Source organism: Furipterus horrens, unplaced genomic scaffold, assembly GCF_987537825.1.
Source record: "Furipterus horrens unplaced genomic scaffold, mFurHor1.1.pri manual_scaffold_4, whole genome shotgun sequence".
In the NCBI taxonomy this organism is placed as follows: domain Eukaryota; kingdom Metazoa; phylum Chordata; class Mammalia; order Chiroptera; family Furipteridae; genus Furipterus; species Furipterus horrens.
This window is the reverse complement of record NW_028327174.1, coordinates 452,369-464,578: the sequence shown is the minus strand read 5'-3', so window position 1 is coordinate 464,578 and position 12,210 is coordinate 452,369. Positions and strand designations below refer to the sequence as shown.

At 61.0% G+C, this 12,210-nt stretch overlaps 1 protein-coding gene across 2 annotated transcripts in view; it reads left to right on the top strand.

Moving 5' to 3' along the window:
- MOV10L1 (Mov10 like RNA helicase 1) overlaps positions 1-12,210 on the top strand; it is a 36,163-nt gene that overhangs the window by 7,084 nt on the left and 16,869 nt on the right. The window contains exons 4-10 of one of the 2 annotated variants that reach the window (XM_090272235.1): positions 4,651-4,763; positions 5,090-5,277; positions 7,185-7,334; positions 7,503-7,747; positions 8,049-8,160; positions 8,937-9,131; positions 11,412-11,526. In XM_090272235.1, the coding sequence (XP_090128361.1) occupies positions 4,651-4,763; positions 5,090-5,277; positions 7,185-7,334; positions 7,503-7,747; positions 8,049-8,160; positions 8,937-9,131; positions 11,412-11,526 (1,118 nt within the window). Of the gene's footprint in view, positions 1-4,650; positions 4,764-5,089; positions 5,278-7,184; positions 7,335-7,502; positions 7,748-8,027; positions 8,161-8,936; positions 9,132-11,411; positions 11,527-12,210 lie in introns of both variants that reach the window. The other variant, XM_090272234.1, reaches the window with a different exon arrangement.

Sequence of the window (12,210 nt, the reverse complement as noted above, 5' to 3'; positions counted from 1 at the left end):
GAGCCAACAACCCCACCCACGGGGACAGGACAGGACGTCTGCAGACGCCGCCGCCACGAGGCCCAGGTCAGAGTCTGCGGCCTGCGTGGCAGAGGCCTGGCTCCTCCCCCTTCATGCCCAGAGTAGCCGCTGGCCAGCCCTGTAGCGCCCGTGTGTCCTGCGCGCCCAGCCTGTCTCGCAGGTCTGACTGTGTCTTTATTTCCTTCTTCCTCTTTTTAAGTTATATTTTCTTGATTATGCGATTACAGTTATCCCAATTTTCCCCCTTTGCCCCCCTCCACCCAGCCCCCCCACTCCCTCAGGCGATCCCCCCACCTTGTTCACGTCCATGGTCATGCGTGTAAGTCCTTGGGCCGCTCCCTTTCCTGTGCTGCACTTCCCATCCCATGGCTCCTCTGTGACCACCTGTTTGTTCCTCTCAGTCCCTTCCCCTCTCCTCCCCTCCCCCACCCCCCTCCCACCGGGCAACCACCAGAACGCGCTCCGTATCCCTGATTCTGTCTCTGTTCTTCTTGTTTGCTTAGTTTGTTTTTTAGATTCAGTTGTTGGTAGTTATGTATTTATTGGTGTTTTAATGTTCATAGTTTTTATCTTTTTCTTAAATGTGTCCCTTTGACATTTCATATAATAATGGCTTGGTGACGATGAGCTCCTTTAGCTTCACCTTGTCTAGGAAGCACTTTATCTGCCCTTCCATTCTAATGATGGCTTTGCTGGATAGAGGAATCTTGGCTGTAGGTCCTTGCTTTTCATCACATTGAATACTTCTTGCCAGTCCCTTCCTGCCTGCAAAGTCTCTTTTGGGAAATCAGCTGACAGTCTTATAGGCACCCCTTTGTAGGCAACCCTTTGCTTTTCTCTTGCTGCTTTGAAGATTCTTTATCTTGAATCTTTGGCATTTTAATGATGATGTGTCTTGGTGTGGTCCTCCTTGAGTCTAGCTCGTTTGGACTCTCTGTGCTTCCTGGAATTGGATGTCTGTTTCCTTTGCCAAATTAGGGAAGTTTTCCTTTATTATTTTTTCAAATAGATTTCCAATTTCTTGCTTTCTTTTCTCCTGGCACCCCTGTGATGTGCATGTTGGACCTCTTGAAGTTGTCCCAGAGGCTGCTTACATGACCCTCTTTCTTTTGGATTCTTTTTTCTGTTTGTTGTTTCGGTTCCTCCCTGGGTTGTTTTTTTGCTTTCTTGTGTTCCAGATCGTTGATCTGATTCTCGGCTTCACCCTCTCTGATGTTGTTTTCCTGTAAGTTGTTCCTTATTTCAGTTAGTGTGTCCTTCGTTTCTGCCTGGGTCTTTTTTATGCTCTTGAGACCCACTAAGTTCCTTGAGCATCCATATGACCAGTGTTTTGAACTCCGCACCTGATAGATTGCTTATCTCCATTTCATTTAGCTCTTTTTCTGGAGTTTGATCTGTTCTTTCAGTTGGGCCATGTTCTCTGTCTCCTCATCTTGGCAGCCTCCCTGTGTGTGCTTCTGTGTATTAGGTGGAGCTGCTCTGACTCTGTGTCTTGGTCGTGTGGCCTTATGTAGTGGGTGTCTTGTGGGGCCAGGGGCACAGCCTCCCCCCATCCCCCAAGCTGGGCACTCGAGGTGCGCCCTTCGTGTGGGCTGAGGACACCCTCCTCTTGTAGCTGAGCCTTGGTTGCTGTTGGCAGGTCAGTGGGAGGGGTTTACCCAGGCCAGGCAGCTGCAAGGCCTGGCTGTGACCACGGACCACCCACCTCTGCCCTCCGTGGAGGGTCCGCTGTGCAGGGCAGGGTGGTGGTGCTCTGGCGTGGTCTGTAGTGTCCACCGGGTGCGCTGGCCCTGGGGGTCCCCGGGTGGTGCAGGCCAAGGTCAGCCCCCACCTGTGTCGTGCCCGGGCCACCCTGCCTGAGCTGGAAAGCCGTCTGAGGTGGCTGCTGCTGGTGCTGGGCTTGGAGGTTCCCAGGCGAAGCCAGGCTGTGAATCTAGGCAGGTGCTGCCAGGCTCCCTGACACAGGCTGGTGCTGCTCTGAGAGGCTTTAGGACGTTGTGCAGCAGGAGCCGGGACCAGCCGTTCATGGGGACGAGTCACTGTTAACAGCTTGGGTGGGTCTGTGAGTCGGGTGGGCAGAGTCTCTGGGGGTCTCCAGGGCGGGGCAAACAGTGTGAGCCAGGTGGATGGGGTCTCAGGTGTGGCACCAGCCGGCCGGCTCTGTGGGGTGGGATTGTTAAAGGGACAGTGGCCTCTGCTCGCCTCGATGCCGGGCTCTTCGGTTCCTCCCTGGGTGCCACTGGGGCCTGTCAAGCTGCCACCTGGTGCGGGAGCTCAGGGGTGAGTCTGAGCAGGTGAGTCCGCTTTGGGGCTCTTGAGGAGGACCTGCCTGGGGCTCCAGCAGCTTCTGCCACCGACTCGTCCCCGCTGGGTTTTGCAGCCAGGAGTTGTGGGGGCTTATCTTCCTGGCACTGGAGCCCTGGGCTGGGGGGCTGGTGGGGGCTGGGACCCCTCGCTCCTGAGATCCCCTCCCGGACGTTTCCACCACTCGTGGGTGAGGACGTAGCCTGTTCTGCGTCTGCGGCCCTCCTGCCTGGCTGGCTGGATGTGGTTTCTTTGCTTCCGTGGTTGTCAGACTTGCATTCCACTCGATTTCTGACGGTTCTGAGTGATGACTGTTCTGTATTTTAGTTGTCATGCTGATGTGGTTGTGCGAGGAGGCGAGCCGTGTCCGCCTATGCCGCCATCTTGACCGGAAGTCACTCCTTATTTTCTAACTAAACTGGTTTATGCCACCAGTTGTGAGATGAAGAGGAAGTTCCGTGGATCCTTCCTGAGACTCTCTCAGGGTCCAAGACACAACACCACAGGCAGTCCGGGCCCCGCCCTGGACAGGGAGCCTCGTCAGCGACCGCCTGCCCACTAGGGACCAGACTTCATGTGCCACGGCACTGAGGTCCTCAGCGGTCCCTCCAGAAGCTGCTGCCAACCCCAGCTCCTCCTTCCTGGGTTGAATCCCAGGCCTCCGACACCCTCCCGTGGCTGAGCGCTCTGCCTGTGGCGTTGGGCCGTCTCCCGGCTCAGGCCCACCCTGGCAGACCACTCGGCCTTGTCCTCGGCCTCTGGTTGGGATTAGCCCCCAGAGAGCACGAGCTGATGGGCGGGAGGAAGGATTGCGGTGGGGTCAGCACTGCCGTGCCCTGAAGGCGGCCCTTCCCTCTCCCACAGCCAAGCGGGGCAATTGTCCCGTTGTTATGTATTTACATTTAAAGCCATTGAAAAAAGAGTCACTGGGAGCCACGCTGGCGCTTTGGGGAAAATTTTCAGCGTCACTCAGAGACATTAGCGCTCGAAGGGTTAAAGCAGTTGTTTATGCAACTAGCATGTTGGTGGCAGTTGCTTCACTGCTCACATGTGTGCAGGAAGGTTTGGAATTGAAAGTGAGCAAAATTCCGGGCAACTGCGACTTGACAAATGCCGTGTGCAGCCCCCCTCGGCCTGCCTCCCTGTGCTCTGGGCACAGCTGCTGCTGCACAGCTGGCCGGGAGCGGCTGGTCCCTGGTGTCCCACGCCCGCCAGCACCGCCTGCGCGGCCCCAGCGGACAGCCCTGTGCCAGTGTTTGGCTTGTGTGTGCTCAGCGCCTGCTTCCTGGAGAAACAAGCTCGGTGTCCAGTCAGTACGGCCGTTCCTCTCTAGATCGGCGGCTCACTTATTGCGGCCTCACTGGATCGCGGGATTTTAAAAAATATTATATTTAATTACTTATCACGGGGTTTTGCGGTACTGCGTACGTATGTTGTTAAAGTTACGTAGGTTTTAGGGTAGAAGAACATAAGTAGTGTTTCTGAAAGTGGGAAAGGTTAATAAGGGACTGGGGACAGTTTATAAGTGTGTGGGAAGGGTTTATAAAGTCTTAAAATATAAATACTAAAATAAACGTCAGGTTTCTACCTCGCAATTTCCACCTGTCGCGGGTGGTCTAGAACGTGATACCGCAGTAGGCGAGGGAAGACTGTACTGTGTTTTCTGAGCATGTTGTTGTGAGAAGTGTTGGCTGTAACCAGTGGCAGCTTCACACCGGGCGCCGCAGAGACCTGCTCAGACTGCGCTCTCCGTCTTACGTCAGGACGGCTGCGCCATCGCCTGCGACTGCGCCCACGTCACTGAGCTTCCCAGCCACCACCACCACCCCCGCCAGGGCTGCGGCACGGAGCTGCCAGCCCCCACTTCCCTTCGTCCCTAGCACCTGTGTCCCCAAAGCAGGAGGGCGCTCACTGGACACAGCTGGCAGAGAGTGTGTCTGTGTGTCATGAAACCGTCCGCCCCACGTGTGCCTGCACCCCTCTGACGTTGGAGGTGATGATGGAGGACTGCCACTGAGCCACTGTCACTGCAGTTGCGAATAGTCCCTGGGGATTTTTAATGAGAAATGCGGGGAATGTCTAAACTGGATGGGTTCTGAGACTGCTCACCAGCGTGTCGCCGCCCAGCCAGGGCCTGCTGGGCTGTGGGGAGAGGACTGTGCAGCCTGGTGGGTCTGGAGGAGACGCAGGTGACAGGCTCGTCGCTGCCCGCCAAGCGCCACGTGTCTCGGCTAGAGCAGGAAGACTCGTGTAGCACCGTCCCCTTCGAGGGCAGGACGCTGCGGTTAGGACAGGCCCCGGCAACGCTGTTGTCCTGCCTTGCAGGTTTCGAGCCGTGCAAGGGAGACTGGGTGGAGGCCACGTACTGGATCCGGCCGGGCACGTGGAGCAGCGAGGCTGTGCTGGTGAAGCCGCTACGGTACAAGCAGGTGGACAAGGTAGGTGCCGGCCCGCCCTCACCCTGGTTCTCCTGGGCGCACTGGGGCCACCTTGGCCAGGTTCGGTCGGGGCCAGAGAACTTCCCCGGGTGTGCTGACCTGGCTGCGTCCTACGTGGGATGCTTCACAAAGGAGCTGGTGTCCTGATTGTGGGCAGTGAGTGCCATGGGGGGCGGGACTGGGCGTGCGGCGGGGATGGCAGCGTGTGTGGGGCCAAGGCTCCGAGGTCTGGGCCCCACTCCCCACAAGGCTCCCCCATCGTCACCTGCAGGGGCGGGCCCGCGGGCCATGCTGGTCGGTGAGGCTGTTGGGTGCTGTGTCCCCAGGTCTGCATTTCCAGCCTCTGGGGAAGAAGCGGGGTGATCAACGACAGCATCTTCTTCACCCTGGACTCCCTGAAGCTTCCCGAGGGGTACGTGCCACGACGGCACGACGTGGTCAGCGCTGTGGTGGTGGAGAGCAGCCAGTCGTGCTACATGTGGAGGGCCCTGTGCATGTCCCCGGTCACCAGACGGTAAGGGGACAGAGGCCGGCGCAGGTGGGTGTCAGAGTGACCTGCGGGAGCCCCGTGGCCGCTGTCTGGGAAGGGGGCGTCTCCCACCGGGGCGCTCACGGTGCTCGACCAGAGGCCGATCAGCGGTTCCGTCCTGTCCTGAGCCCGACTGGGTGGTTTCCATATTCGGTGGCCTTACGCCTTGTGCTGTAACATGTTGGCGTTTTGTAGGCGCCTAAGTGACTGATGCCCTGCGTCTGTGTCCCTCCCACGGTGCCCCAGTGGCCGGCTCCCCGCCATGAACTGCCCCTGCTCCATGCCCTCCTCCTCAGCTCCTGCTCCCGGGGTGCTCCCTGCACAGGGCCCTGGTGGCCCCGTCTGTCACCCCCACTCCCGACACAGAGGCTCCTTTCCTGCCGTGTAATCGAGCCACGGAACTGCGTGTGCAGACTGGCTGCCCGCTCAGGCGTGGAAGTGGTGGGCACAGCCTGTCCTGCAGCCGTCTCAGGCCCCAGGGTCTCCATCTTGTGGGGCCCACGCTGTGACGCACTGACTCTGCTCTCAGAGGAGCCGGGTGCGCTGTGGGGCGCGACCAGCCAGCTCCCGGCTGTGGCCAGTCCCCCCCCCGGGGCAGCCTTCTCCGCGGCTCTGGCTGCCCAGTGAGTCAAGGCCGCTGTCCAGCAGGGCTGCTGGTCGTCCCTGGGCCGGTGGTGAACCCCGGGCCTGGCCCAGGGGCTGCTCCCTTGTCTGCCTCAAATAGCCATCCTCACAGGGCGAGGGAGAACCTCCTCTTCAGCACTGAGCTGGGCTGTGAGCCAGCCCCAAACCGCCGAGCTCGGGGGTCCTCGCCACCCTGGCAGAGTGGGGCTTGGGGCTGAGTGGAGGAAGGGACTTGCTGAGTCCAGGGAACTGGACGGGTGCCCGTCCGGCTGCACGGGGTCGGTGAGGACCTCCTCTGTGCCCCACTGTCCCGACCACAGAGCAGAGCCTGGTCAGTGAAGGCCATGCTTCTGTCCTGACAGAGCGTGCTGTCCCCCCCGCCCCCCCGGCTGCCTGTCTGAGTGCTGCCCTCGAGCCTGTCCAGACGCCATGGCTGCAGCCACACAGCCCCACTGTCAGGCCAGGGACTCCGGTGTCTGGAGGACGGCGCCCTCGCGGTGTGTCCACTGTGCGGGCCGAGCAGAGCGTCTGCAAATCCCACGCTCCCAACACCTTCCCTACCTCTGGGAGGTGGGGACAGGGAACCTGTGAGTCATTCTTGACCGCGCCACCCGTCAGCAGAGGTTGTCACCTGTGTGACACTTCAGGCTCAGCCGCTTCCACCACTGCACTCACGGCCACCTGGTCCTGTCAGCAGGACAGGAGAGGGGAAGGAGATGGGGAGGTGCCCATGTAAGCAGGGCACTCAAGGCGGCAGCTGGCTGGGAGGGGGTCACGGGTGTGGTGAGAATGTCACTGCGTGGCGCCAGGGCAGAGCACCAGGCGGGCCTCCTGGAGGCGGTGCTCAGGGTGGTGTCTGTGCAGTGACGGGAAAGAGGTCCAGGCTGCAGGAGGAGAACAACTCCTCCCTGACTTGTGTTCTGCTCTGAAGCACCAGAACTCTCCCCCGGTGGAAGCCTGCTGGGTCCCTAATGAGCAGCGTGCCCCCATCCCCCCGAGGCCCAGGGTGTCCTTTGGGCGTCTCCCTGTGTCCCTGCCGCCTCTCCGGGGTTTACAGGATTGTCACTTTCTCCTTCAGGATGACTGCTGCCCTCCTCGCAGACCTCAGTGTTGCACGACCAGGCTCAGCGTCTGGTCCCCCTCGGGGGCGGGCTCTGTCCCTCACCCAGCAGCTTGTCCTGTGCCTGGCGTCTCGGGCCTGGGAGGGGGGCTGCTGCCGGAGGCCTCCTGCCCAGCCACCATGATGCCGTCTGTGTGCCTCTCTCCAGGGACAGCACCACCCCCGCTGAGGCCGAGGCCGCTGAAGAGGCCTGCGAGGCCGTTTTGCTGCAGGACAAGGGCGGCGTGGAGGTGACAGGAATGGCCGACTTCGGCACGCTGCAGGAGGGGGCGCGCAGGAGCCTGGTGCTCTGCGTCGCGTGAGTGCGTGCGGGGGGCCCGGCCCCCATTCCGTGGGCAGAGCTGCTCTTCCGCGCTCCCCCACCAGGGCGTCTGCCATGGCCGCTCACTGGGTACCTGGAGGTCTGTGTCCTGTGGTGACAGGGACGGCGTCAGATTCTGGGTTCATGGCTGGTTCCTCCGTGCAGGAATAAAGGAGACGTCCCTCAAAACTTGGTCAGCTGCAGACTCGCCGGCTGGGACAAGGCCAGCCAGTTCCAGCTGCACGTGCAGCAGAGAGCCCAGTGCTGCCCGCCGGCACCTCCTGGTCCCGACGCCGAGAAGGCGGAGGACAGCCCAGGCGGGAGTGTGAGCTCGTCAGGCGGCGGCCGAGACGGCAGGGCCTCTCAGGCACCAGAGAGCAGCGTGGCCCACGACAGCGCCGTCGCCCCAGGTGGGGGCCCAGGCGTCCTGGGCGCTGCCAGCCGTTCCCTGGGGTTCCGGGGCTGGGCCCGGGGCAGAGGCGGCCGACGGTGCCTGGGAGTGTCAGGGGCGCTGCCTCTGCAGGGGCTTCTGAAATGCGGGAAGGCGGCCGGCTGCCAGTTTCTCGTCGTCTGTGGTCTGGTGCGTGGCCGCGTGTGCGCGTGTGTGCTTGTGTGTGTGCGTGCGTGCGGTCATGGGCGTGCCACCGCTGTCATAAACTACGCACCTTTGTGTCTGCCTTCATCTTTCAGATGCTTGCACCTGCAGCGGAGGAAAGGGAGGAGAAGAACAGGGTGTCCCACAGAAGCAGGCGGCCAAGCCTGAGCCCAGTGGGTCCATTCCTCCCGGGGGGAAAACCTGGATTGTGGTCATTTGTGAGGCAAAGTACGTGGCTGGGGGTTTCACGGTAGTTTGCTTTGGGGGCCTTGGCACCGTGAGCCTGTCGGTCCCGTGTGTGGTCCTCCTGGGGCCAATGTGATAAGCAGTACGAGTAGCTCTGCTGATGGGACGAACTCATAAGACAAACACTGGCCCCCCTGAGCCTGACTGTGGCCCCCACCCCTCACCTGGCTTGGGAGTGACAGGCCAGGCCTCCTCCTCCTCCTCCGCTCCTTCTCCTGTCATCTGTCAGCCTCCATCTGTATTTGCTGGTTAGTTGTAAGTTTTTTAAAAAGGTGGCTTTATGAGTCCCTACCTTGCTTCAAGCCCAGCACGGCCCAATCACAGTGACACAGAAGGCTCCTTCAGGCATTGGCATGGGGGGTGGCCACCCTGTGTGACCTCTGAGACCCGGGGACAGCATATGACTGGGGATGCACGAGGGGCCGCGGGGCGTCCATCAAGCCCGACAGCCGGAGGTCAGGCAGGAAGCCGAGTGAAAATCAGTGTCTGGTCACGTCGGGCTATTTGGATTGAGACAGGAAAACTGAACGTGTTTTTCCTGCTATTGGTAGGTTTGAGAATTGCAGGTTGTAGTTTGGGTATTTAAGTTTGTCTTGGGAAAAGGTTTCATTGCTTTTTTCGCTATAAGAAGGATGATCGGAAATGAAGGGCCCTATTCTGTGGTCTGAGCACCTTGATGTGCGTGTGCGCACAGAGGGGTCCACGCTGAACCGCCTGCTGTGCCTGTGACCCAGGCTGAGCCCCGCTGGCCTTTGCAGGACCCCCGGCCGCTGCAGAGAGCTCCTGCTGCTCTGCTTCTCCAGCTTCCTCATCGGGCGCTTCCTGGAAGTGAGCGTGGTGAGTGCAGAGGAGTCCCTGATAGCCGTGCGTGAGCCGTTCCTGTGGAAGAAGTCCAGAAGCGCCCAGGTGCCAGCACCCACGAAATCTACGGTGGTCGTGACCACACAGAATAGGTACCCGGACAGGGACGGCGGCAGCGGGCCGTGTGAGAGCCACTCGAGGGGAGGCGGTGGGGGGGCGGGGGTCTCTTTCCACCCTTGCACTCGGGGGATGGTGTGTTTGCATGAAACTGTCTGAGGGGATCAGGCGCGCAGCCCACAGTGCGTGTGAGGATGGGAAGGTGGGCCTGCGACACTCTGGCTGCCAGTTCCCAGACGGTGACCCTTTCCCTCGCTTCTGTCCTCTCTGATAGTCCTGACAGCCTAGCCCGTCCCCCAAAATAGCCCACACCCCACATGGGCCCCTGGCGGCACTGGTCAGCGAGGGGTCAGTGAACGTGGGTGGCGTGGCCTTCACGGACTGTCACAGTCCGCGTGTCACTTGTGTTTGGGGCAGCATGGCTGGTCAGCTGCTTGAAGCCCATTGGAGGATGTGGCATCTTTGAAGAATGAAACTAAGACCAGCATTGCTGTCACCAAGCGCCATAGGGCTGGGGGACGTGGGGACCACCCTGACTTGAACTGGGTGCTGCCTCAAGGCTGCTACAGGTTGAAAACCTCTGGGAAGTTTTGTGCCAAAAACTCTGGCATGTGGGGATGAGGCAGTATTTCGCGGCTTGTCCTGTGCCGCGTGAACATGCACCCTCCACTGTGGTCACGGTAGCTCAGGGGCCGCCCGGAACCCACAGGGGCCGTGTGCCGCCTGCTTGTCCAGGATTGGAGGGTCCTGACTCCTGCATCACGGCGGCCCAGTGGCAGTTTAACAGGAGCCGTCACAGGTCTGGCTGGCTGAAGGAAGTGTCGGCAGAGAGGGCTGCAGGGCCGCTGACCTTCGGGGTGGGACCGTCGTCTGCGTCCCTGCACCAGGGAGCCCTGGTCCCATCTGGAAAGTGACGGTCCCGCCCCCGCGTGGCTACGAGCGCTGTGCGGTGTGCAGCTGCTGGCACAGAGCGCCAGCGGTCACGGCGTCGGGCACTCCAGGGCTGTGCTCTGGGCGGGGCCGGGACCACGGGGCCAGGAGTTCCCCGGGCGCAGGGGACCCCGCGTGAGCGGGTCTCCGTCAGGGGGCTCTCAGGTGCCCCTGGGCAGCCCCCTCGTGGTAACTGGCTCAGCAGAGGCGTGGGACCGGCCATCACAGGTGCTTTATCCCTGGTCACTCACTTCCTCTGAGTGTGAGTCGTCGTCACTGTGCCGTTCGGAGTGTCTCTGAAACCGGAGACATTCCTGTCATCGGGTTAGTGACCCGGTGCCTGCACCTGCCACCCACCCCGTGCCGTCTGTGGCCCTGCGCGTCCCGCAGGGGTTCACGTGTCCACTCTGCGCATGCCCCGCTGCACCTGCCGCCACGGGGGCCATAAGCAGCGCGGTCTCCTCACTCAGCGCTCTGAGGCGGTAGGGGCAGACGTGTCAGGGGATGACCTGTCCCCCTCTGGTTCGCGTCCGTAACTACTACCTTGCTGTCCTTACTGCCCTCTGCTCTCCACATACACGTCACATGTGGGCTCCTCCAGCCTTGTTGCAAACTGCGGGGGGAAGGTGTCCCCGTTTCTCAGGCAGGAGGCGATGCCCCACCCCCCAGCGCTGCTGGCTCTGGGTCTCCCAGGTGTCTCTGCCGAGCAGCTGAGCTGAAGGAGCCCACCTATGCGGTGGCCACTGGGGGACGAGGAAGGAGGTCCTCGCCGCGTCTGCTCAGACGTGAGCGAGCAGGGTAGAGTCGGGTGGCGCCAGCGCCTGTCCTCATGCCAGGTGCACCTGTAAAGAGAGCGACCCCGCACCCTTGACCCTTGACCATCAGTTCTTTCCTACTTTCTCTTCCCCCAGGCTCCCCCTCCCCCCACCAAGTGGCCGTATCAGACTTGGCCGTGTAGCCGCGATGCACTTCCTGCGGGGGCCCTTCCCAGCAGGGCAGACGCTCGCCCCTGGGGAACGGGCAGGCTGAGAGCAGGAAGGCCGCCCCAGATGGAGGGGCCTCAGCAGCGCATTCCCAGCCGGGCATGCTCGGGGCCCTGGGGGCTCACATACGGCTGTTTTAGACCTGCCGGTTCCCAGGGGCCTTTGTGCGTGGGGCTGACGCCTGGAGCAGGAAGCAGCTCTGCCCCCTGCCGTGTGAGCTGGAGAGGCCCTGGTGGGGAGGAGGACCCAGAGCTAAGGAACCGTGGGCGCCCTGCTGCCTCGTTCCTCGGGGGACTGATGAGCTTCCGTCTCTCTCAGTAGGAAAGGGTGAGAAGTGAGATGTCTTGTAGCAGATGCCCGGGTGACTAAGAATCATTTCCAACTGTGAATTCCTCTCTTAAGGAACTCGAGACGCCAGCTTCCAAGTTTCCTTCCCCAGTACCCCATTCCTCATCGACTGAAGGAGTGTGTGGAGCAGAAAATCGACATCCTGACTTTCCAGCCGCTGCTCGCAGAGGTGGGCCCGAGCGCGCACGTGTGTCTTGACAGGGTCAGGATGAGCCGTCTTGGCTCCAGACCTCAGCCTGGCTCCCGTTGGCCGCGGCGGCTGGGCCTCCTTGCGGACAGTCTGCTTCGGGTGGTCCAGTGGCGGCAGCGCCGTCTGCGGGATCAGTGACATGATGTGGCTGAGATCTGCCATGGTGCTGTTTGCTGTTTGTTTCCTTTCCCTTCTCTTCCTTTTTTCCTTATGATCGCGTTACCTTCCTTCTTGGCTGGCATGTCATCTTTTGACGTGAGCACAGCTGCCTCGGGCCCTCTGCTGGAGAAACATGTCTGGGCCTGATGTGGGAGCCACCGAGCGTGTGCGGAGCGGCCGCCGCACCAAGGGGCCGAGTCCCTAATGCTCTTCCGCTGTAACTCGGTGAGCGCGAACAGCCGCCGGTGCAGAGCGGAGCCCTGGGCCCATCCGTGGCTGTGACCCAGCTCCTTCCCCGGCCTTTCCGCTCATGCTGTTGTGAGTCTGACTTCTGTGTGTGTTTTGAGCTCTATAACGCACTTTACTTTTCCACTCTGTGGCATCCACTCTCCTTAAAGGCATTTTAGGAGACGGGCCCTCTGCTGACCGCAGGTCCCGGCCTCCATGGTTCTCCTGCTGACCGACGGGACCGCCGCTCGGTGCTCACTGGCTTTTGTGTCTGGA